At 40.4% G+C, this 27309-nt stretch overlaps 1 protein-coding gene across 2 annotated transcripts; it reads right to left on the reverse strand.

Annotated features, from left to right (window-relative positions):
* Positions 1–76: 76 nt before the first annotated feature.
* Positions 77–27298, reverse strand: TMEM167A (transmembrane protein 167A). 2 transcript variants are annotated; one of them, XM_077817148.1, is made up of 4 exons: positions 27219–27298; positions 11101–11210; positions 6797–6831; positions 77–518 (listed from the first exon to the last, which is right to left on the reverse strand). In XM_077817148.1, exons 1-4 carry the CDS (start codon positions 27219–27221, stop codon positions 448–450), a joined length of 219 nt encoding a protein of 72 aa, XP_077673274.1. In that variant the 5' UTR covers positions 27222–27298; the 3' UTR covers positions 77–447. The 2 variants fall into 2 exon arrangements, with proteins under 2 accessions (XP_077673274.1, XP_077673273.1); XM_077817147.1 differs by lacking the exon at positions 27219–27298 and adding an exon at positions 12241–12289.
* Positions 27299–27309: the final 11 nt, after the last annotated feature.

A 27309-nucleotide genomic window follows, 5' to 3' on the forward strand; every position in this document is an offset into this window, starting at 1 on the left:
GATCATGTGGATTTTTTATTCCTATCAGGTCTTCCTGTTCTAAGAATATCTTTTTAAACACACAGAAAAAGACCTCTCAAACTGATGTATATTTATTAACTTCGTTTTCAACTGCATGGCTTAAAAATAACCACTTTGAAATCCAATATACAATGCATGTCAATGACTTTTGCAGAATTTAACACATCAGTATCAATACTAGTAAATTAACGTTACGTAATCAAAATACAGGTCTTCAATTCCAAAATTACATTTTGTTAAACTGTACACCATGGTCCACTAACAAAAATAAAAAATAAAAAAGGAAATGCTTGCCAAAAGTATGGCCCATCCAATACACGCAACAAAGAGATAGAGGGGTTAGAATATGCTTTTTATCTTTTTTGCTGCCCAAAGTCCGTTAAGCGACTAGCTTGATAGCAAGATATTCTTGACATTCTTCAGTTGCTACTGTGCGAACAGAATGCTGAAAGCCATCACTATACAGCACACAGCTACATATGGACTCTTCCGTTCACCTGGTGGAAAGAATTAAAGTGAATTACTGACCAGATGTCACCACAGGAGCAGGCAGACATTATATCTAACTGGTTCTGGCTTAATAGAATATATTGATATATAAATGTATGATATAATGAGTGCAATCCTGTTTAAATTAGTAAAATAGAAAATTATATGCAATAGTCGAAAGATTGTAAGGATGTGAATGTAGCTACTTTAGGATGTTGAAGGAAGGTGGAAGAGAGGGTGGAGAAGGGGAAAATTATAAGTAAAAGGTAGAGGCAGATTTGCTGCTGCATCCAAAGTCCACTTGGTAAAACAGAGAGGAGGTCAGCAAGAAGCCAGTTATGGTTCCCCAAATCTCTGCCTAGCTCTGTCCCAGCACAGTTTAGCTTAAAACAGCTCCCTATAGCCGTTGAGCTGCTCTATAGCTGTTGAGAACAGATGTAGCTCATCAGTGCTTGGCCATGCTCCCTCCCATTACACCCTCTACATCAGCGTTGCTCAACCTGTGGTTCGGGACCCAAAAATTGGGTCACCAGAACGTTTTAAAGGGCCATGTGGCAGCTCCTGGTCCCACAGGGCTGGCTGGGCTCACCTCCCTGGTCCAGGCACTGCAACCTCTGGTGTCCCAGCACCATTCAGGTTTGGCCCAGTCGTCATGTTGCCAGGAATCTGGGTAGGCCAAATTTGAGTGAGTGGCACTGCAACCCCATGAGCCAGGTCACAACTCCACTCTCACACATTTGGTCCAGTCAGGGGGGCAGGGCCAAAACTGAGCAGCGCTGCAAGCCTGAAGGTTGCAAGGCCCACAGCAGAGAGCCAAGCCCCGCCAGCCCCACAGCCTAAGAACTGCAGGAGCTGCCACTGTGGGGTGAATGCCAGGCAGGACTCAAACTGCCCTTTTCGCCCCATGGGGCAGGATCTGACTGAAACCACCCCTAGGGCATGCTGTTAACCAGAGCAGGCCGAGTGCGTCAGGGCTCGGGGCAGTGACACCAGGCAGCATAGGACAGTGGGATTCAGGAAGGGAGCACCACCTACACCCCCTGACTCACCTCAGCAGGCCGCCCAATCTATCTGGGTTGGGGGGCTGCAACCAAAAAGTAGTGAGTGGAGTGACCCCATGTGCCCCCCTCGCTCATGCATTGCCTCTGCTAGGGGACGCAAATATGCTTTCTTGCCCCAGGTGCCAAAATTCCTAGTTACTGCTCTGCCCCAGGGCCTCCACCCACAGACTCTTTCCTGGGTTGTTGTAAACCCAGTAAACCACACAGCACACAACAAAAACACTAACCCAGGAACCTATCCTTGCAACAAAGCCCGTTGCCAACTGTGTTCACATATCTATTCAGGGGACATCATCATTGGGCCTAATCACATCAGCCGCACTGTCAGAGGCTCGTTCACCTGCACATCTACCAATGTGGTATATGCCATCATGTGCCAGCAATGCCCCTCTGCCATGTACTTTGGCCAAACTGGACAGTCTCTACATAAAAGAATAAATGAACACAAATCAGACGTCAAGAATTATAACATTCAAAACCAGTCGGAGAACACTTCAATCTCTTTGGTCACTAGATTACAGACCTAAAAGTGGCAATTCTTCAACAAAAAAACTTCAGAAACAGACTCCAGTGAGAGACTGCTGAATTGGGATTAATTTGCAAACTGGATACAATTAACTTAGGCTTGAATAAAGACTGGGAGTCAATGTGTCATTACACAAAGTAAAGCTATTTCCTCATGTTTATCCCCCCCCACCACCGTTCCTCATACGTTCTTGTCAAGTGCTAGAAATGGCCCACCATGATTATCACTACAAAAGTCCCCCCTTCCCCCCCCCCCCCGCTGGTAATAGCTCACCTTACCTGATCACTCTTGTTACAGTGTGTATGGTAACACCAATTGTTTCATGTTCTCTGTGTATATAAAATCTCCCCACTGTATTTTCCACTACATGCATCCGATGAAGTGAGCTGTAGCTCACGAAAGCTTATGCTCAAATAAATTTGTTAGTCTCTAGGATGCCACAAGTACTCCTTTTCTTTTTGCAGATACAGACTAACACAGCTGCTACTCTGAAACCTGTCATTTTGGTAGAAGTATTTGTGCAAGTCTTCTAACATTTTATTTGATAAGAATAGTATATAAACATCTCCAAAGCCATTTTCCTACACTGAGTATGTCATCACGTCATATAAGAGGGGAGGGGGTGAACAGCAGAAATGCCAAGATGCAACCTACCATGTCAGGAAACATAATCCAAGGGAAGGAAATCAAACCAAACCAAACCACGCAGTGAACGTGCTGAAATGTTTTATTAACCTATTTTTCTCAGACAAAAGAAATATAAAATCTTGCATGAGACCAAAAAACCAATGTCTGAGCCCACACTGTACATACAGATAGATGCACATCTGTGTCATAACCATTCTTTATCTTTCATGTGCTCTGGGGAGTGGTCCCACATCTTTAGTATGAAGGCATGAAACTCCTGATGGGTGACTGTGTTGATGAAGTGATCCCTACGCACACCATCAGGAGTCCCTTGCAGTTGGAGGCATAGCGTATGATAGGCTCTGCTGCTTTGGCACAAGAAAATAAATTCCTGGATAGAATCAGAGAACTTTTCTTGGCACTGAAGATGAAGCTGTGTGCATGGAGGATATTCAATGTCTGAGACATGGCCCTGTGTGCTGCTGACTGCAATGGAGCTCTGATCAGGATGTCATCCAGGAAAGGATACAGGTGAGTTGTGTGAAACCTGAGTCTGGATGTTATCACCACCAAACTCTCTGTAAAAAAAAAACCTGGGGGCCGTGTGAGGCCAAACAGGAATGTCTGAAATTGATAATGTTTCCTGCCACAGGCAAGCCTCAGAAGTCTGTGATTGCAGTCTGATGGGGATATAGAGATATGTGTCTACTAGATATACTGAAATGAAGAAGTCCTCCTGAGACAGGTATGTCTCAGTAGAGGTCAAGGTCTCCATCCAAAATTTAATTTTCTTCATCTACTTATTGAGCCTTTTGAGGTTGAGAATACTTCCTGATATCCCTCATGCACTTCTGTACAATGAAGGCAATGGAGTAGAACCTGGAGAAACTTTCTTTTGAGGGAACACTATCTCTCCCATATCTGGAAGATGAGATATTTTGTTCTGGATCAGTCTGTGTTTTAGGGGTTGTTGGAAATGAGTGACTGGATGAAGAATGGATGGGCTGGTGACTCAGCCTGAAGGAATATCCCTGGCTCACTATTTCCCTGACCCACTTGTCTGTGCTCAATGAAAACTATTTCTCTAGGAAATGGAAAATCCTGCCTCGCTTCAGCATTAGGCAGAAGCCTATGTGACCTTTGTCATAAAGTGTATTAGGGTGCCAGGTCCCTCTGGACTTTCCCTTTGGATCTCGATTCTACTGTTTTTCCTTGGGGAATCTGTTGTCCCTTTTCTGGTACCTCTAGAGGAAGAGGAGCGAAAAGAGTGGCTCTCTATGAAGCACTGTCTATATTCTATTCTGAGAGTCCTTAGTGGGGAAGGGGGACACCGTCTGGATTTTGCTGTATTGTCAGCCAACACCTTATTCAGCTTTTTGCCCAAAAGGAAGAAGCCTGTAAACCTGGCCAACCACCAGGCCTAGTTAGAACACGTATCTACCTTCCAGGGACACAGCCATAGGTGATGCCTGGCTGCTGAGGTGAAAGTTGTGGCTTGGGCTAAGAACCTCACTGCATCTATTGAGGCATCAGCTACAAATGCTGTTGCTAGGGAGACTTTCTTTAAAGTGGAGAAAAAGTCAGGATGATCTCTCTCATTAAGGGCTTTAAGATCTTCCAGCCAGGAAATAGATACTCCTGCAAAAACAGCTAACTGCCAGGGAGGCTCAGAGGGTGGAGGAGGTGGCTTCAGAGCCCTTTTTTGAGAGTGGACTCCATCTTTCAATCCGTGGGTTCCTTAGGACAGGATTCCTCTTCTGAGGGGATAACCATATCCCTAGTGAGGGATGCCACAATGGCATCAAACCTTCGGTGTCTCAGCAATAGAGCCCTTTGGTTCTTGAATATTATAGAGTCTGAGGTCACTTTTGTTTTCCCCAAACTTGCTTTTATTAGGCTTATTCATCGAAGGAAGACTGAAGAGGTATCGCAACCTCAAGGGAGGAATTTACTGAGGCTTATCCTCAGTGGTCTGTTCAGGTATCAGACTCAGAAATCTCACCTTCGTCAGAGGAGAAGGAGAATTTTAACCTTTTACATTTTTTTTAAAGCTTTTTAGCGCACATTGGGAGCGCAGACGCTCTGCTGTTACTTTGGTGAGGCCTTTGACAGCTTGGCTTCCATACAGCCCTGGTGACCTCTCGAGAGGTCTGTCTCAAAATCCTCCCACACTGGGTCCCATTCCCACAGCAAGGGGGGAATTTGTTGTCAGAGCCCTCCTGATCTGCTTGGGAGGGAGGGAGACTGATTAGAAGCTCTGCTTCTTTGTCAAGGGCACTCAAGATCCACTTTGAAACTTAAAGGGAGGGCAGGAACTGGCGGCCCCACAAACCTAACTTCTTTGTACTGCAGGGCACTCTTAGGAGTTACCCCCTGAATTGAGTGGTCCAGATCCTCCTTGCTTTTGGAGCCTCTCCCTGCTCTGTGCTGGGGTTGCTAGTCCATTTTTGTTTTGCTGGAGTTTTGGATGCCCTGGTGGGTAGGAGTCTCCACCTGTCTGCTGACTCGGAGCCCCACAACCTAATGGAGGTAAGGATGAAGGCTGGGTCCAGGCTGAGCACAACTCGCCATCTGCTGAGCATGGGAAAGCTGCCTCATATATAGAGCAATGCTTGGATTTGACCTGGTGATTTCTTGGCTGTTCTGCCATGCCTATCAGGCAAAGAAGAGCCTGCAGGTCGATGTTGCAGTGGAGGCTCAGGAAGGGTTATATCCCAACAGGTTAACCAACCCAGGCAAGAGGAACGTCAAGGTGGGAGAACACTGCTCCCCATTGCCCAAAAAAACAGGGCAGAGACATTAAAATAGGAGTAAGGGTGGGAGCAAAAAGAAATCACCACTGTCTGCTGCTGTGGAGGCAGAGAAACTGCAGCAAGTAGGAGCAAACTGGGTGTGGCCCGACTGAATGACACCAAGACACTGTTCCACCTCCATGAGCTGCAGAGAGAGGAGAGCAATCCACAGGTTCAGAATTGTGGAAGACACTCGGCTGCAGAAAAATATTTCAACCAAATATTTTAATGATTCAAGTTTTGATTGCAAGTGTTCCACTGTGTTGAATTAGAAAAGAAAATTGTTTGCAGTCTCCGACACTGAGTTCCCTGATGTCAGTATCACAATTGACCTCTCATTTAGGCAAGATAGACAACACCAGCACTTTGTTTATAGTGAGAAATAAGTCTTACCATTTAAATAATTAGACAAAGAAAAATGGGAACAATTAGTTTTCATTTAAGTTTGAGTGGCAACTAGCAAGAACTACACAAATAAGTATATGTTGGCTATATGCATATTGTACAATCTAAACTTTAGCATTTCATTTTTCTTTTAAACACTTTATTCACAGAAGAAAAGTATACCTGATTGTTCTTTACTTAGCACACCCACACAGAACTGCCACTGAGCTGTACCATTTCCCCAAAAGACATTTGAAATATAAAGTTAACCACAACTGGCATCATGGAAGGCTAAATTAATTACGACTTCAATTAAAGTGGAAATTTCCCTCTAGGTCATAAAAACAGCTGACCAAGCTCTTTATACTTGCCATTTGGCACCAATGGCTTTTCAAGAATAGCTGAAAGGAGTAGAGAAGCTAACCAAGAAGGGGAATGAAAAAGGTTATTTATGATGAAATAGAACTTTACTACATGAAAAATTCCAGGTCCCTTTATTATGATGAGAAATTACTGCCCAAAGCCAGACATTTATAGTTAGAATTTCTAATGGGCAATAACTCTTAACAATATAGGTAATTTTTGCACACATTTATTATAAATCAAAAGAAATAATATGTAATATAAGGAATTAATAAGGCCTAGTCCAAAGGATTTTGTAAATTTAACAATTAATAAGCACTCAGTAACAAGTCCACTTAGCACTAGAGAAACCTGCAATTACAAAACCAGTCCTGCAAAATCCCACAGGATCTCATACCATCCTGCATTTTTAAGCTGATATATGAGTATATATTTTTCATGTCTACATACAGCTATAATCACTGTAATAATATTGTATATTATGGAAAGAGTTTGAGCTAGCTATCAGAGCCAAGGAGAAAAAACACACTTACCAATCCTGGCACACTTCCAGAATATGCCCAATAATCTGTATAGATATATAAAAAGTTGTTAAAGTTCTACATTTAATATGATAATTTAAAAATAATTTAAATGACATTTGATGCATGATGTACTATCTAAGTTTTTTCTCCATATGGAAACAGTGCATTAGAGCACTAACTTTTCACCTCTGAAGACTTCAAATGTTTAATTTGATCAACTCATCCTTTGCTTGCCCTCCCAAAACACCAAACACAAACGGCAGTCTCTGCCAACAAAGTGCCAGGGTAGAAGTGGTGCTCTGCCAACCTGTGAGGGGAAACTTACACGGTATTTGCTCACATAACCATCTCCTAATGGTTTTTTGATATCTAATTGTTTTCACTATTTATGTTCTTTACTCTGCATTCCTCTCAGGTTAGGCAATAAAAGTAGAGAAAGTATCTTTCTGAGGTTCATATGTAACAATGCTACACATTTTGTGTTGCACACACAAGAGAGGAAAGTTTACATTTAAACAAATCAGTTTTCGTTGGAAATTAATTGATCATGGAAGCATTATTATTGGTGGTGTTTTCCAAAAACTTTTCTGAAAATCTAGATACGGGGCCAAATTTTACCTTGACAGGGTTCCTTTAAGTTAAGCCTTTTACAGGCTTTTCCTTTACTTCTTTACTGAACTGTGATTTAACAATATGTCCAGAGGCACGTTCAGAAGAGTAGCAGAGTATAGGTGACACACAATTTAAAAGCTTTGGCATCGCAAGTAAGGTATCACTTAAAACTGATGACTTGAGGGGAAGAATGTACTGTACTCAATTGAAATGACAGAGCTGTTTGTTATTAAAAAGTTTGCAGATGAAAACAAATTGCTTCATTTTCAGAGGCTTAAAACTCCTGAAGTGGGTGATAAATGGAATTTTTTCCATCCCATCATCCCAAATGATATCAGAAAGACCATTGTACAGGAAGGATATAGCACATGGGACTACTCAAAATACTTCAGAGTAAGAAAAGGTTTTAAAAAGTTTGTTTTGCGGTGGTAGCTAGATACAGTTCAATACTATTTTGGCAAAGAGAAAAGCCAGCAGCAAATACAAGGGGCTTCTTAAAGGCTATGGGGGTATATTATATCACTTTGCTGTATCATCTCCCATCCATCAAAGATGAGATTGTATTTAAAGTAACAGACACTCAACATATGCAAATTTTCTTTCTTAGTACAGAAATGTAGCTAATGAATATTACTGTTGATCATTTCTAAAGAGTAGTGAACAGGAAATAGTATTACTTTGCTGGTCCTAATTTGGAGCAGGCATAATGAGGTACCTACTTTTCTGTGGTAAGATGAAATATCACTAGAATTCATTTTATCCAGTATGTCTAGACTTTCCCAACTAAGCATGGAATATTCTAGCACTAAGGGACAGGGGTTTTACAGTATATTAGTTCTTTGTAAATATCTAACTTTCAGGAAACTAAGTGTTGGCCTGGAAGCAATGACATTTCATTTTCTAGTACAAAGTATTCAATATTTTATATAACAAAAATAAAATGGCACTTCCAACATCTATGTAAATATAACCCTACAGATCAAATGCTTAAGTCATCCACTGTGACAGCACCCTTTGAAAACATTCCTGGGATATAAAGACAGTTCTATTGTACTTGAGAGAGATTTGCTTCAAGAGTAAACATAGTAGCTCCAGATTAAAGGAAGTATTACATGCCAAAAACAGCACTAGAATTTTAATCAGTAAAATAAATATTCTAACTTTTTACTGTGTTCACCTCATTGACTATTGTCTTATCCTCCATTAGCAGAAACTCAGATAAAAAATAAAATCTTTCAGTAAATCTTCATGTCTTCCCTTCTTTATTAATGTCAAGAACCTCATCTCAATGGTAATGGTATGATTTTCTTGTGTAAGGACAGATAAATGGAAAAGGCTAGTGCATCTTCTTATATAGACATTCAAATACAAGTTAAAAGAAAACCCCAGTGTGATAAGAAAAGGACAACTTCTGGCACCTTAGAGACTAACAAATTTATTTGAGCATAAGCTTTCGCGAGCTACAGCTCACTTCATCGGATGCATTGCAGAGTAAATCATTCTTAAGGATTTTACAAATACAATTCTCTTAGTAAAGAATTAGTTAAAAAATGGTCTGTTCTGAAAAGTAAATGTAGAAACAGCAGGATAATATATAGTTATTGTTCTCAAAGGCTTCCAGATCAAATTGGCTGTATTTTCAAGCAAAAAGATGGTATTTTTAAATGACAGCCCTGCAAACTCAATATGGGATCTAAATATCAAGCTCTACTCTTCCTGGCTCAAACATAATTGATGAATGGGGTTGCACGTGTGTAAACGAGGGCAGGATTTAGCCCAGCAATTGGTACCTCATTTACCATTCTGTTGAGAAGCAACCAGAACAGAATCCAGCTCATTTTCCCACAACAGTTGGCCCAGCAATATTAACAGAAATAAGTAATAAATACTAATATAAATACTGATATGACTGAGTACACAGATGGAGAAAATTTGTTGAATAGGTTAGTGCCCTTTTCAAACTGTCATTTTCCAGAATAGAACCAGACTTTAAGACTCAAAGTGGACAATACCATGTTGGCAGCCAAAGGAGGACAAAAACAGCAAAATCCAATTGTATGTTTGGAGAGTAGGAAATTTCTAAAGTTATTCTAAGCAATGTTCCCTCTATTTTTTTCCATCCTTGTGCGGAGTGAATTTTGTTATGTGCACCAATATCGACGTTATGTGCGGATATGTGCCACCAGAAGAAACAAAAAACCTAGACATAATATATATATTTTTAAAAGTTATCATAGGGATAATTACTCCAGCCAGGACAGGTTAGGCATTTTTGAACTCACTACTCAAAGAATTAAATTTAAGCATAAGAGAGAAATAAAATGATGAAATGCATAGACCAGCCAAAAAACAAAAATAACGGCACTTTGCAAGAGTAAAACTACAGAGAATATAGGTGCATTGCAGGAAGTACCAAGAAGTAACAACAACACAAGTTTATGTTGGAAGGGGTGTGTGTGTGTGTGACACACAGACTGTGTGTGCGTGTGAGACAGTATGTGTGTGCGTGCATGCAAGACAGAGACTGTGTGCGTGAGGGGGGGGGAGGGGCAATGTGCGTGTGTGTGTGTGGGGGGGCTGCTGGGGAAGTGCATGAAAGACCATGCACTGTCTCTTTAAGCACAGCCGCACTCACCAGTCTGAAGGCTCATTCAGAGTGCAGCGGCTGCCAGCGGCTCTAACTCCCAAGTCCTGTCCCCTCACCCCTGCTCTTCAGAGATGGGGTACATGGGTGGGGGAGGGGGACACCCTGACATTAGCGCCCCTCCCCCTCTGCACAGCAGCAGGAGGGTCCTGGGAGCAGCTGGCCAAGGGCTCCAAGGCAGAGGGCAGGAGCAGTGCAGCCGAACAGCAACGGGGGAAGGGCACCTGAATATAAGTCGCTGGATGTGCGCGGCTCTACTAATCAAGTGCGTGACTCTTGTACAGCCATCCAGGTGCGCAGCTTAGAGGCAACACTGGTTCTAAGGCAAGTTCCTTATCGTTGAAAAATATTAAAACAGCACGATGAGACTACTCACTTCTATGGAGATAATGAGGCTTTGTTCGATATTTTGAAAATTCATTTTAATCTGAATTCCTAGTTAAATGTTTAACTATCTGTGGTACTATTTTCCTTAATATTTGTACCCTCAAAGACTTAATTTAATAGAACTATAATAAAAGGTTCTCCCCCTTTCTTTCCATCCCCACCTTAAAAACCACACAGACATAATACATACACATCTGTGAGAATAAATGGAAGTAGAAAAATTGGTAGATGACCAAACAAGTTTTTTTCTATAGTGAATTTCTGAGAGTTGAAGTTAATAAGCACCTGTTCAGGCAGAAAGCTAAAAATCTACAGAATAGTTCTACTGGCAAGATTTGCTGGGGTTTATTTTATATAATAAAAATCTCGACTATAAAATTCCATGGTCACTTGCAAATGCCATTTCATCCTCTTCATTTTAGGAGATACCCGTTTATGTCAGCAGCATTTTTAATTTTAAGATGAGAAAAATCTTCTGTAAGGATGAGCAAACTACAACACTGTTGACTTACATTCTGAAGTATGTAAAAATTATTTAAATGCCTAGTACCAAAATTTCAATCTCTCTTAAACATCTTGTGTGAAAACACAAATTATATACACAGTTCATTACAAAGTGAGTAGACAATCTATAAAACTTTTTTAGAAGCAACTAGACTTAATAACATACCCAGTTTTATTTTTGTCCAGTAAGCTGGGAGCCAAGGATCTGATATAAGCACAGGTACATATGAGCAGCAAGATTACTGTCAGTAGGCTCTGAAAGTTGAAGATTGCAGACTAAAAAAGAAAGTTAAAAAAAACAATTACACTTTTGCATTACAAGCCATTTCAAAGTCTCCCACTACCTCTTCTAAACACACACACACACACACACACACACACACAAAACAGAGAGCAAGGAGACAATACTCATTTAAAAAATGGGTGCTCTTCTAAACAAGTCTGGTTCACTGGGATTGTATCAGCCATATGCAATGTACAATGCCTAAGTGATGTCAAGATTTTTAGTTCCTAACGCAGCATTTATTCACACTCATTTGGTATGGTGTGGGGGGCGGTTATACTTTACTTTTTTGCTCTAACACCTGTTTCCAAGCTGATTCAGAGAAACCCCTAAATTGCATCCTCAGATTTAAAGAATACAGATACTGTCCTCTCTCAGCCAAAAAGTAAATGAACTGTGATTTGCATCAGTAGGTGATGAAAGAGGGGAAAAAGACTGACAATTAAAGCAGTGATAGCCCCAGAATAAAAGGCACAAATTATGTGGAAGGGCATCAAAATAGGGATTTGCCGCTAAGAAAAACAGAACCATTCAGCCATTAAAATTTTCATATATTATTTTATCAAGATCAGCAGTCTACCTACAAAAGATCTTCTGCAGAATAGATACAATTAATTTACATTAATCCAATCATTTAAAAAACCCCATAAAATAAACTAAAAGCATTACTCAGTTGTGGTCTTTTAAAGCCATATCAGTGTTAATCAGTTATCATTTTCAAATTATCTTTTTCTCTGAAACTCAAAAGGTGGCGTTCATATAAACAACACATCTCAAGGCATTCATTGTATAGTAAATATTGCACAAATAAGGCACAGTATTTTAATTAAGATACTGGGATGTAAACATCTAACACTTGGTCGGGATTTTAATTAACTGCCTAAAGGCCATAAGAACCCGGAATGATTCTTGAGAATCTGTTCTTGTCTCTGGGAAATATTTATTTTAAAACCATTTACTATAGGTTAAAAAAACAAACAAACAATGAAATATAAAATTACCAAGTTTATTAGTCTGACTTACATTGATAAGACACAGCAAATTCATCTTGTGTACTTAATTTCAGTATGTTGTCTGGACATTGTGTTATCTATTCACAAACCAGAGACTGTGATTACCATTGCTGGCATGAGATATATAGCACCCTTTATGAAACTGCAGATGCTATGCAGGGAAAACAAACCTTCAGTTATGACTTTCTATATTTCCATTAGCAAGCACATTATTTATACTGATGCTAATTTGCTGTAAGTGCCAAGCCATTATTTCAATTAATAAAACACTAGCAACCTCTGTGGTGCATTTTTCTTTGTAGTGGGCTCACAGGAAGTTACATTTTCTAAAAAGATGTTAGTCAGCCTCTTGCTTGTGATTCATAGTGTCAGATTCAAATTATTTAACTTCTTTTTACAATGTGCAAATGTTTCACCTATCTGAGACTGTAGTTTTATTGCTTCCTACTTAATATTGCTCAGCTAGTATTTGGATTAACTCAATAGCATATTATGCTTCACTGAAGATAACTGTGGGAAGTATATTAGACAACTGCTAATTGCCTTATTTTCTTTATGCTCTAAATTCTTATTTATTCTCAACTCCAGAAAGGACAAAACAAGTAAAGAATTAAGTTTTTCCCTCCTTCTGGGGTTTTAGGTCCCTGAAAGATTGCTGTCTGAATACCTGTTTTTCCTCCTGTTGGACCCAGGAGGCTTCATTATAAAAGACTAGTTAATAGTGTATCTGTATGTACTCAACACTTATTGTGTGCCTTCATGTTGCAGTCTCAATCTTCTAGCAGAGAACTGGATGGGATTCATTAAGACCTCATCAGTGCTACTATTAAAAAGGCCATGGGGTCACGAACTGCCATGGTACTTTCTTTCCACTGCCACAAGTACTCCTGGGGTAATTCTGTGCCAAAAAATGATAAATTCTGCGCACAATATTTTAAAATTCTGTAACATATGGCATATCTTAATTTTCAAAATAACAATATACTCACACCAGTTTCAATTATTTTGGTAATTTATTTCAAAATACCTGTCAGCAAGTATGTCTGTAACAGTACAGACAGCAGAAAAGATTCAGGAAATGTTTTTTGACAAATAGATTCCTTACAAGGCATATTAATACACAACTTTGAGTAATAATTCATTTAAACAACAATACAGAAAAGTATTTCCTGCACCTCTCAGAAGCAGTGCAAAGGATTTAGGGAGTAAGGGGTAAAGGAGGAGTTGAGGGAGAGCGAAGTAATTGCTGGGTGGGAGCCTGGAGTGAACCTGGTGGGTTGTTGGGTATGGGCTGGAGGAGTATGGAAGAGAGGTTTTTTTTGGCAGTGGAAGGATGGTTAGGGAGTTGAGGAATCTCCCCATGCAGACCCTGGCTGACCCCAGCCTCTCTCATTCAGTCAGGCACATCTGTCCCTGTCCCCATGTGTCTTTGCACCCTCTCCTCCATCCCCATGTTTCCATGCACCCCCACACCCATTCAGCCCCTGGTTCAAACCTGTCCTCCACTAGCTCCTGTGCCCCCACCCCAGTCTGTCCCCCCACCACTAGCCCTTCTGAACCACCGTCTATGTGACCCCCAGCAACAACACGTAGCCTGTTCTGTCCATCCCTCCCCCACATATCCTGTGCCTCCTCACCTGGCCCTGCAGGCAGGGCGCTGTGAGGAAGGCAGCCTCTTTCCCTCCCTCTCCCTGGCTCCAACCTTGAGTTGGCTGCCCTCTCTTCTGGAACCACATCAGTCCCTGGTGGGCGAAAATTGTAATTGCAATGCCTCCCCAGCAGAATGTATTATTCTGCAGGGGGAGAAAAATCTGCAGGGGACATGAATTCTGTGCATGAGCAGAACTCCCCCAGGAGTATACAAAGACATACATGTTCTACCGCTGCTCAGTTCTCATCTCTACCTGGCTAAGGGAGAAACAGATCAGGAATCAAACCCTTCTGAACTAAGTGAAATGAAAAAAAATGTTCATATTGTACAATAGTGACTTAGCTAGAGAGCAAGGCAGGGGAGTTTTATGGTTACAAATGAAATGATTCAAAAAGAAGTCAATAAACTTTTATGATAATTTGTTGAGGTTTTAGGTATCATAAGTAGATAGGGATTTGACAGTATCTATAAAATCTGTACAAATAACAAGAGGAAAAACTGTACCACACCCAAAAAAACTGACAGGGCTGAAACATGATTTAGAAGTTCAGAATGAAAACTATGTGGAGAAACACATTTTAAAAATGTAGAGTAGAAGAAATCTTGTCCAACAATTAATTTTTTTATTAAATTCTGAAATTTGACATTTTTGCCATTTATCATTTCCCCCAATCGTGATAAACAGTTAGTCCTTGCTACAGACTGTATTATTATTAAGGCGACCACAAATGAACACTAAAGCTAATCCTGACCCTGCAAGAGTAGAAGGACCAGGATTCAGCAGAAAGCAAAAATCTGAAAGCCAAGGATCAGCGCTGTGAGAGGTTACCTGTGATTTTCCACAGAATAGCTTTTTAGGTCAAGCTAGGTGCATCCTCAGGTACGTACTAATCATTCACATGTTTAGGGGAGAGATTCCAGCAGCGTGCCTCAGTTGATGCTCTACAGTTTGAAAGGAGGAATTCCTTCCTTCAGCCCCTGTGAAATCCCTATGCATCAAACCCGGGTATTCAGATTTGGTTCATTGTCCACAATTTATCCTAGTTTACATTTATATTGCTCATAGCATTTTAATTGCCAATAATCAATGAAGAGGTGCAGTAGCTCATATTGAGGCCTCAGCTGTGGAACTTTTAAATTGTTCCCCATGTTAATAGCTTAAAGCACTAATATGATTAAATACTACAAAAATTCCATTTTAAAAAAGGCTTTGAGTTATAAATACATACATGGCTTAAAATGACAAATACGTACATTTTAAAAACATTACTGTACAATTTTAAAAAGTCATAGAATCATAGAATATCAGGGTTGGAAAGGACCTCAGGAGGTCATCTAGTCCAACCCCCTGCTCAAAAGCAGGACCAATCCCCAATTAAATCATCCCAGCCAGGGCTTTGTCAAGCCTGACCTTAAAAACTTCTAAGGAAGGAGATTCTACCACCTCCCTAGGCAACGCATTCCAGTGTTTCACCACCCTCCTAGTGAAAAAGTTTTTCCTAATATCCAACCTAAACCTCCCCCACTGCAACTTGAGACCATTACTCCTTGTCCTGTCCTCTTCTACCACTGAGAATAGTCTACAACCATCCTCTCTGGAACCACCTCTCAGGTAGTTGAAAGCAGCTATCAAATCCCCCCTCATTCTTCTCTTCCGCAGACTAAACAATCCCAGTTCCCTCAGCCTCTCCTCATAAGTCATGTGTTCCAGACCCCTAATCATTTTTGTTGCCCTTCGCTGGACTCTTTCCAATTTATCCACATCCTTCTTGTAGTGTGGGGCCCAAAACTGGACACAGTACTCCAGATGAGGCCTCACCAATGTCGAATAGAGGGGGATGATCATGTCCCTCGATCTGCTCGCTATGCCCCTACTTATACATCCCAAAATGCCATTGGCCTTCTTGGCAACAAGGGCACACTGCTGACTCATATCCAGCTTCTCGTCCACTGTAACCCCTGGGTCCTTTTCCGCAGAACTGCTGCCTACCCATTCGGTCCCTAGTCTGTAGCTGTGCATTGGGTTCTTCCGTCCTAAGTGCAGGACCCTGCACTTATCCTTATTGAACCTCATCAGATTTCTTTTGGCCCAATCCTCCAATTTGTCTAGGTCCCTCTGTATCCTATCCTTGCCCTCCAGTGTATCTACCACTCCTCCCAGTTTAGTATCATCTGCAAATTTGCTGAGTGCAATCCACACCATCCTCCAGATCACTTATGAAGATATTGAACAAAACCGGCCCCAGGACCGACCCCTGGGGCACTCCACTTGACACCGGCTGCCAACTAGACATGGAGCCATTGATCACTACCCGTTGAGCCCGACAATCTAGCCAACTTTCTACCCACCTTATAGTGCATTCATCCAGCCCATACTTCTTTAACTTGCTGACAAGAATACTGTTGGAGACCATGTCAAAAGCTTTGCTAAAGTCAAGAAACAATACATCCACTGCTTTCCCTTCATCAACAGAACCAGTAATCTTATCATAGAAGGCGATTAGATTAGTCAGGCATGACCTTCCCTCGGTGAATCCCTCGCTGACTTTTAAGAAGTCATAACGCTTCTTAAAAACTGGAAATGAAAATTCATCCCTGGAGTTTCAGGTTTCAGCTCTGAAGGAATTTTTATGGCTAAGTCAAACTAATAGAAAAGGGAATTTTAAATACAAGTGCTGACATTGGTATAATTAAAAGCTACTATAACAAAACACATATTACTTGGGATTCCTTTTCCAAATAGCTTAACTATATATTTTTAATATTGCATTTATTACATATATGTTGGGATTACTAAATCTAATTGGCTGAACTGGGGTCATATGACCTAAAATACTGCCCTACCTTTAAAACTTCACATGCTAGTAACTGGCTTATATAGGGTCACATGAACCTGTGTCCTATTATAACGGAAACTCAGAAGGGAAGAACTGGTGCTGTAACATTACTCCTAGGCCTTGTCTACAATGCAGGATTGAAGGCACAGTCCTAACTGATGGCGAGCCATGGATACAGCTGCATTGGTAGACAAGGAATTTGGTCTGGTAGAGCTTATCCTGATTTTAAACAAGGAAAAGCTCAACCAGTGCACATTGTGGCTTTCCTTGTCTGTGCTTGGGTTTTGTACATCTGTGGCTGGTAAGCATTTACAGGAATTGGAGCAAATTCACAATACAGAGAGGGCCCCAGTATCTATACTCTCTTGTACTACGTTAAATTATTCCTCTCTCCTTGTGATTGTCTCTAAATATTTGTGGACTGTTATCACATCATCTAGGGCAATGAGGCTGTTAATGCTTTAGGTGAAATTTGTAAGAGCAAGGGTTTTTCCAATGGCTGGCCCACAGCTGTAGAATACTTTCCTTGGAAATCAAAATGACCAAATATCTTAACCTTTTATGAGCCACATGCAAGACAGCTGTCTTTGAAGTAATTTTCCCAAAACGATAGCCAGAAAAATGGCCTAGCATTACTTCCCTGAACATATCAAGTAATACAATAATAGTTAAGAAATCCATAGCATACCGCAGCATACCACACAAGGAAAACATACAGAAAGAAAATCTTTCTAACTGATTGCCTGCTTTAGGCAAATCTGTTTGCACTCAGGTGCCACACTACTGAGTGAGACATTAGAGATACTCAGATGAATATATACAATAGTTAAGATAAAATATATTGTAATTTAAAGGTTTCAAATATATTCATATCAGAGTCCTTATGTAAACACCATGGCAGCCAGCCCTGAGGACACTGAGGCACATCAAAGCCCCAAGACAGAACAAGGGATCCTGATGCACCAGCTGCCTCAGCTGAACTAGAAAAAGCTCCCATTGGCCGGGAATGGCAAATCTCAGCCAATGGGAGCTGCAGGCGGCCGTGCAAATGTAAACAAACTGTCCGGTGGCCTGCCAATAGATTACCCTGATGGGCTGCAGGTTGCCCACCATTGCACTAAAGGAAGGTGTACATCAAGATAGATAAGATGGTGTTATCTGCTGGGAGCCCCATCTACTCTAATGTTCCAATTATTGTTACCTCTGGTGAAGCTGAACCAGTTGCCTCCCAGACCTCCCCAGATACCAAAACCTCCTAATTCCCTGACTTTTACAATGTAGTTGTGCGTTATCAATACAAAATACTGTGGCATATAAAAAACTGAAAAGGTGGAGATATTAAATTCAGATTTTTGCACTAGCAAAATAAACAACACGGGGGGTACTCTGTGGATGGAATTACTCAATTATATTTAATTTAATGAAAATCTAATTTTTATAAATTTTTTGGAAATTGATGGAAAATTTCCACACGAATGCTGCAGAATCAAAGGATCTTATTGCAGAACTTAGATTCAGACCAGCTTAACATGGTACACCTTAGGCCTCAACACTAACACAGATGTTCTTTTGCTGTAACTTGCTGTGAATGCTTCTCCATTGTAAGCAGCACCCTAATGGGTAGAGTAACAATATTATTTCAAGAAAATGTTCAATGTTCACTCTTCGGAAGTAGGGGTGAAATCTGGCCCTACTGAAGTCAATGGGAATTATGTATTGACTTTTACCCTATGAGTTAAGGGGTCAGTCTCACAGTTTGGTCCTCTTGTCAATAAGAGGCCACTGCAGTGCCATCAAGCAAATTTTCCCCAAAATTACTATGACTTGTCAAACTACCAACAATTTGCTTAAACAGACATAACCACAAAAATGGATTGTTGCACAGAAATTTTATGAGACCATTTTTGTAATAAAAAGACAGTTAAAGCTTACGCTTAAATGACAAAGGGTACAAAGGAAACCTTACGTGTGTGTGTGTGGGATCACATGCTATGATACTATTATTTTATCTTGAGAAAAGCTAAAAGGGAAGAATGATGGTGATTGTTTGAACAAAACTGATAAATCCCAGTTTCTGTTTGAGTGATTAGACCTTATATTGGATGTTTTTCCTGGCCCATATTAGATATCTAATCAAACAGCAGCAGCTGTTAAAATCTACCCACATGGTCCTAAAAAAATCCACAGTAAAATGTGTGTGACTCAGAAGTACAATTTACAGTCTCAATCATATAAAAAGGTGAAATCAACCCACATAAAATTTTAATAAACAGAACTTTTGTGAAGGGGCTAAAAAGGATCCACGTTATTCAGAGCTCTCCATTGGGAAGAGTGACTCTTTGAAAGGGGGGGAAAAAAGCAGTTAGTTTTAAAAATAACAGTAAACTTCCAACTTTTACCCCTAAAACTCTAACAGGAAATTAATATATAGAAACTATTCCCATTATGAGAATAATAAAAAAAAACCCTATTAAAATCACTGCTGGAAATAATGAATAAATATGTGCAACGAATTCTACCTTTCTCTAATCTACTCTGAAATACATGTTGGAGGAACTTCTTTTCCCTTTCCCATACAGCAGTTTTTTCACAAAGATTAATAATACATTACATTATATATATATTGTGCGAAATGACCCAAATATCAATAATACGAGGGGAATTCAATTCAACTAATTTCAAATTGATTTTTTCTCCACCTGAGCTCCCTCAAAGTTACATCAGTAAGGTCTATTTTCACATAATAATGCATTGTTAGAGGTCATGTTACAGCTATGCAACAATGTCTCCAGCGGGACTACGGGTCCAGCACATATTATAGCATGATCCTATTTTGCTAATTGATTTAAAATATTTATATTCATGGGTATATGATATGCCTTCTGAGAAGGAACGGAGACTGATTGGACTGATTATGATTTTTTGGGGAGCAGAAATTAATAAATTTGAAAACTAGTCTAAAGTTAATAATGTTCTGAATGCCCTTGCTTTTGGTGTATTTTACTCCCAAAGATAATTTTCCGAATTTGTTTAAAAATATAATTAATCTTTACCCATTTCTTTTTGAACGCCGAATGGAAAGCATGCTACTTCAGAACAGGAAAATAAGAATGGAGAAGGGATTAATATATTTCAAGTAGGGAAGTATTCAGAGAAAAGTCCTTTTCTAAGAAATTAGGGTCAATGGGTTAACATACAAACTTTGTATTCTGGTTACTTGTGTAAATTTTATGTGGTCATTTAGGGCAGGTCTACACTACGGGGCTAACTCGACCTAAGTTACGCAACTCCAGCTACGTGAATAACGTAGCTGGAGTCAACATACCTTAAATTGACCTATTGCAATGTCTACACCACGCTGAGTCTCTCCCGTCAACTTAGCTTATGCTTCTCACTCCGGTGAAGCACCGTAGTCAACGGGAGATCGGCAGTCGATTTAGCGGGTCTTTACTAGACCCCAGTGGATCGATCGCTGCAGCATTGATCCACGGTAAGTGGAGACAAGCCATTAGTAAACCATTGTCCACACTAATGAACTAAACTATGCAAACACCTGTGTTGAAAAGAGGTTCAAGTTTGAAAAGAGTTTTTGAACACTACGGCAGCTAGCACACTTTGCTGCCGCATTGTGAATAAGGATTTTCTTTTAAAGAGCACTGTGCATTGTTCCTCTAACAAAGCCTGTAAATGTTTTATATGGGCATAAAAGTGGCCAGGACTGCTGAGCACTGGCGGAGATGTAAATGGACGGATGACTGTAATAAATGCTTTAATTTTCAAAGAACCTAACAAAAACTGGAGGAATTTTCTGCAAAAACTGGAGGAACAATATTGTCTATAGATACAATAATAAATACATAGCATGAGAAACAACTGATATGCTTACAAGCCAACTAAGAGCAATATCTCTTTTGCACACCCTGTTTTAAAGCATAACTGCATGATTTTAAATCAATAAGACAATCTATAAAACTTGCCTTTGGTTGTAAAATACTTCAGTTTGTACTAAAAATATAGATAACTCCATGAGATTCTTAAGGTCACAAATCTGAAATATTATGCTTCACTTCAATTCTTTACCATCATATTTATTCACTCACACATCAATTCTGGATATACGGTAGACACAATCTCATAGCTCTTCTTTTAGTGCCAAGAGCTAGCAGATGTACAATATGTATTACACTTGCAAACAAGTAAAAAATTCAGTAAAGAAAGCCTAATACCTCACTATGCTTTGTTAAGCAGAGCTTTTATTTTTCCATGTCTACATTCATCAATCTAACACATTCTGTTGCCAGACATATTAGTAAAATTTAAAGATACCTTTGGTACTACTCTGCATGTATTATATAACAAATAGAATTTATTCTAATTTTTCCATGATTTTTTTCCTCATAAAATGTGAACTATTCCCAGGACTTCTTTTTTTTTTTTTTTTTTTTGAGGCTCGAACCAAAGATGATGTTCTTGGTAATAACGGATTAATAGTACTTGTTGGAACCAGTCATTAGGGCAGGGGATGTTCAGTCATTGCCACATAACTCTTCCGATGCACTTAAATCTTGATCTGGAACTCCTTTGCTGTGTCTGTCCTGGGAATCTCATAAAAAGAAACTGATAATTGTTTTGCAATATGAGCAGACAGAAGTTCTCCTTGGGAAAAGAAAGAGATATTACTCCATGATGAGTAATCTTGTCTTTCCTTTTTCTTGCAGATCAGTAGGGCAATCCAGGTTGTTATTATTTCTTTGTATCACTGCTGTTTATCAAGGGAGATTCTTGGATCCAGGACTCCTCAACAACAGAGGATGGTACACTTTTTATATTTTGAGCTACACAGGTTTGCAAGTTATATCGCTTCAAGTTTCTTCTCTCTACTCAAAATGTGTTACAGAAACTTCATGGATATGTGGCAGAATTAAGTTGTCCTGGAGTACAATTGATGTGAAAATAGCTTTATGATATTCTTACCCTAATAAAGCATCCAAAATGGTTTGAGTAAAAGGTTGACTTGTGTATAATGGTAGAAAGTACTACAAGTTTTCAGGATGACTCTGTATGAAATAGCTAAAATTCTTAAAAAGGTCGAGATTAAAATGGCATTTACTCCCAGGGAATTATAAATGAAAAAATTAAAAATTCTGCATACAGTATTTTAAAATACTGCAAAATTCAGCATATTTTATTTGTCAAAATAAGGCAATATAATCATGCTGGTTTCAATTATTTTGGTAATTTATTTAAACTACAATACAATGGATAGAGAATGGGAGTGAGGAGCATTGGAGGAAATCCCCAACACCCCCCTCCCCGTCTAATGTAGCTAGTATTGACCCTTTACTTCTAGTTATTAGTCAGCAAATATATGTAGCCATACACTCAGTGTTACCTCATATGCCAACCAAAGAACAAGTGAGGGCTGGGGACTCAAACTCACAATTTATATTGGCTACTGACCATCTACAGAAATGTTAGTAGCACACAGTTCATGGAGGACATTTATATAGGAAATTTTTTCAGTCCAAAAATTTAGACCAGTTCTAATCACTAAAGCACCATAAGCATTTATAAGGCCACGATGTCCTTTACAATAAGGCTCCTTTACACCACTCTGGCAATGTAAAGGAGCCTTAAAATTTTTACAACTGTTTTATACCCCCGGGGGAATTCACTATAAGAACAACAGGAATAATTCACTAAGCAGGCAGGCTACTACATTCTGTTCTGCCTGAGGGAACAGAGTCTGCCCTGCACCTATCTCCTCAGAAACACCCCAAAACCCTGCCCTTCCAGGCCGAACGTGCGGCAATAGCAAGCAAGATGGACAGAGTTTCTCTTTCTCTCACACACACGACTGACGAGCCCCCCTCTACTCCGCCCGGAGGTGACTTATGTCTCTACCGGCTGCTCGGGGCACCCAAACTGACCTGTCTGCACTGCCAGGGAGGGGTGCATGATCGCTCTTGTGGCTTCCCTTTGCTTCCCTGTTAGAAGTCATTTGTCTGTGGGGAAGCAAAGAAATCTGCGGGGGCCATGAATTCTGGTCCCGCGCAGTGATGCAAAATTCCCCCAGGAGTAGACATTGCTTGGTTATACTCAATATTTACCCGCATACTGACATAGTTGAAAATCACTGTATTAACACTAGATATTTGATAAACTGGGCTCTCAAAGAAAAGGACTATGGTGAAAATTTTGCTATCTTGACAAATTTACAGTTGAGAACCAGGAATAGATCAGAGATTTGCTCCATAACTCAATAGCAAAGTACTCAAATCTTCTGGCTGTCTGCATTCCCCTGGAAGATAGTCATCTACAAGATTACATAATGCAGACCCAAACACAATTATTATATTCTGCAACTAATCAGAAATTGAATAATGGTATAATGTATAATTTCTATTAACATGATGCTAAACTTTTGTTAAGTGTAAAGAGAACTACACAGGAAAATTTCACTATGGCAATAAATTTGGATAATGTAAAGAGATCTTTCTTCCATTTCACCAACACACAGCCTAACTATTAAGCCAAAAGTAATTTTAGGTGTGCTTCACATTTTTAAAAGGAACAAATGATTTACATTCCCCAAGAATTATGTTAAGAAACTTTCTATTTTAATAAATTAAGGATGAATAATATTTACCTTACATTATGGCATCCAGTTCTTCTTAAATATTAAAGACATTTCCTTTAACATGTGAAACATGAAAATAATAAAATGTTCTTGTCAGGATGAACCATACTGGCCCAAGAAGTTATGAAAAAAACTGGTAAACATCTGATCCAGTGATTGTGTAAAACAGATAGCTCAAAGAATTGTGTCAGTATTTTCCAAAACTACTGCTACTTTTGAATTCATCACAAGTTGCATAAATATTAAATATACCCCAATTTCAGAAATACACACCACTTTTGTGACCACAGGCAAATAATGATGACGTTCACACTTGCCACTGATTAAACCCTTCTCACCACATCCCTGGAGGAAGGGGGAACGTCCCAGAATTAAAGACTACAATGTGCACCAAGTGCCACAGACAAATCCTTGCCTATTCTGTGTAAAGGCCTTTGATTTTTAAACCAGAGTTGTGCACAATTCTGTGGCAAACTGGACGTTTTGCAGCAGCTTAAAGTAAATTTTAAAAATGTGAGATATTTACTGAACATATGAAAATAAATAAGTTCAGTATTTCCATGAAAACAAGTATGGAATTCCTTGGACTTGATCCTGCCTACATCCCCGTCTGATTAGCACAGCACCATCAGCACAAAGCAGATTCAACATCTGGTTAAGGATTCCCCTAGCATAAAGGATCTCCTATGAAGCACAGCCGGGGACATGGCCAAACTGTGCTTTGCTTTGACAATTCTTGGAATAGCCCTGTGGAACCACTGTACGTGTGTGGAATTTAGAGCAGCCCTGAGGATCCTACAAAACAGGCTAAATGCCAGAATAGCCTCTAGCAGCCCTGGGGATCGGGGAGCATAAAGGTGTATCAAAATACCTGCATTATCCTGATCCCAAGAGCAGCAACAATCACCCTGGCACAGCTGAGAAGCTGGAGCCTTGTGTTATTTATTCTAAAATTGCATTGATTCTACACTGCATCCAAACTTAGAGGTTTTCAGTTTACAACAGTTTTTTGTATCGACAATATATGACTGCAATGTAGAAGCTGTCAGGTAGAAGCACTGGGAAGATTTGGTGGTTTGGATTTTTAGCACCTAAGAGGCAGGTGAGACATCTGGCAATGGAATAGGATGCCCCTCTTCTTTCATGCCCCTGTTGTGAACAGGGTAAAAATTTGAAATTTTTTGGTGGGTTTGAACCCCAAGATTCCCACATCAGCAACTCAAGTCAGCATCCGACCTGCGGCCCCCCACATCTACATTTATCACTGCAGCCAGTAACGATGATCAAGCACATTATCTGACTGCTTCTGCTAAAAAGTTAATGTTGGCATTTAAAAGGCAATCATTAATAAGACTTCAAAGTCAACAGTAATACTGAGATGGATGGGAGCAGTTCACACCTCACAGAACTACTGTTTAAAGATATCTGCAGTTTCAGGAAGACCATAATGAATTAAGTTTACACTCAAAATCATATTTGCAATGTCTTCCTCCTCCCCCAGTCACAAAAGTTAGAAACTTAATTTTTGGCTTTTACTAACATCTTAGTTTCTGGGCTGTACAGTTTTGTGGCAAAATTTGACAGAATTGTAGAATGTAAGTGGTTCTGACCATTCTACTCTCCCCAGTTCACACTAAGGGTATGTCTATACTGCACATTCCTTACAGCAATGGGTAACGTATGTGCGCTTCTCACCCCTGTAGCATGGGCATAAATAGCAGTCTAGACCATGAGGCATGGCTTCGGCGAGTAAACACACGCCTGAACCTTTAATGTATGTACTGTACATGGCTCTCTATACACACAAGCAGTTGGAAAAGGCTGCAGCTCTGGGGAAAAGCTCCAGCACCGCCCCACTATACCGCAGCAGTTAAAGATAGGAGGAAGATAATGCTCATCACGCTAACATGAAACTTGGCCCATTTCTTCTAGCTCCACAGGATGATCTTCACAGATGAGCAACATGCAATAGCATAGTTCTTCACAGTCATGCTACCAGAGGTAAGCACCACAGAAGGGCCAGCTTCCTATTTAATTAGTCCTAGGATCTGCCATAATGGAGCCTGACTTCCCGTTAAGAGTCTAGGGCTCCCAGTGATTTGCAGTTCTTATCACCTGCCTGAACTGCCCCCAATCCCTTTCCTTTGTTGTGAAGCATGAGGAAATCACAAAGTAAGCCCCCCAGTTTCCTTTAGGCCCCTTGCAACACCTAGCCCAACTTTTTCAGAGCAGTATGTTTCATTGGTCAGAACACTGTTTTTCTAGGTAGTTGCTCTATGCAGAACATGCCCTTACTTGGACTTATATTGCTTTTTCAGAAAAATTTATCTCACGGTAGATATAGACCCCCAGATTGTTCTCCAATTTTGCACTTAAAGAGCCAAATTTAACTAATTAAATGACTCCTTGATCAATGTGGTTATCTTAGTTTATGTTTTAGGCAGGAATTTTCAGTTTTTTTCCTACTATGATCCTACATCCTCAAATCCTTCAAAGTGCCATTGGAAAAGTCATAGAGACACCAAAGTTCTATAGCTCTCCCAGGCTTCTGGTGAAAAGGGAAAACTTTACTTATGCTCATCCTCCATAGTGTCCGTGTATTTTCAGAGACCATGCAACACATCAGGCAGATAACTGCTTTGTCTGACACTTTACCCACTCTGCCTACAAGACACAGCTCATCAGAAAGATCTGCCAAGGAATGCTTACACAAGCAACTAGTAGTGGCTCTTTACTGGGGTCATGATCCACAGACTGGAAACCCTCTTTAGGTCTTTTACCCCCCTTTTTCAAAGCAGGATTAAGGTTCTGTTGAACCATAAAGCAGGGCTGCGGACAGAAAGCGATACCTTATCACAGTCGGGAACTACAGCCTGACAAAAACTCACAAAGATGAGACTAGTCAACTTGTACTTCAGTAACTCAGAAGGCATCATAAGCATGAAGATTTATTTTGATGAATTACTTTCTTACGTGACTCACATTAACATCAAACGCTTAAAAGCAAGGAAAGAAGTAATTACATCATTAATCTTACACTGTTCAAACATTTTATCCTTATCCAGCACAGAAAATGAATATTTTATCAAACTGTAAAAACCTTAACTCTGACCCCAAAATAAATACTAATATTTATGCCCATATTCTCAAAATGTAAACACAAAAAATCCTTCTGAATCAGAAGTAATTAATAACACTTATTGATTAGCCTCACGTGTAAGTCCACATATATAATCATTCTTTTCTAACTACCCTCATTATTTTCAAGAAACATCAGTCACTGGTGTGTTATCAAGAATCAAACTGCCAGCTGACAAATAGGAAAAGTGGGTTAAGTATATTTAGCCCTTTAAAGAAATGAAGCCAAGGTACAAATGTCAAAGACGCCAGGCCATGGGTCAGAGTTGAGGCTCTTGGGTGAGAACCACAGAATCTGACATACATCACGTGCTAGTTAAGGGGGCCAGGGACAGATTTCTCCCGTCCTTCCCCTGCTCCTGTCTGGGTTGCTGAATGACGTCACCGGCACGCTCTTAGCTAATTTTTCAAACCAGGCGTTGGCGACCGAACCGGGACAGGCTCGCGGGATGCTCCGCGCGCCGAACAGGGAGGGGTGAGGAGCAGCCGCCCCTAGCCTACAGCGCGGCCGCCCCGGCCACGAGACTGAGCCTCCAGCTCGGCTGCTGAAGTGGGAGGGGGCCCCGGGCAGGCGCCACAAGCCGAGCGCGTCACTCGCAAAGACCGGCCGGCCGCGAGCTCCTGCGGCCGGAGCCCCGCATAGCCTGGGGGAGAGGGGCAGGTAAGGAGGGGAGCTCAGCCGCGCGCGGACAGCAAGACGGACAAGCACCCTCCGTGCTTACCATAGCTCCCCGCTTCCAGCCACATCACACTTCCGGGAGCGAGGGGGCGGAGCCGGAAGGGACGGTGCTTAGCTTTCTCCTGGTTGGTCAG

This window comes from Eretmochelys imbricata, chromosome 5 (genome assembly GCF_965152235.1).
Source record: "Eretmochelys imbricata isolate rEreImb1 chromosome 5, rEreImb1.hap1, whole genome shotgun sequence".
NCBI lineage: Eukaryota > Metazoa > Chordata > Testudines > Cheloniidae > Eretmochelys > Eretmochelys imbricata.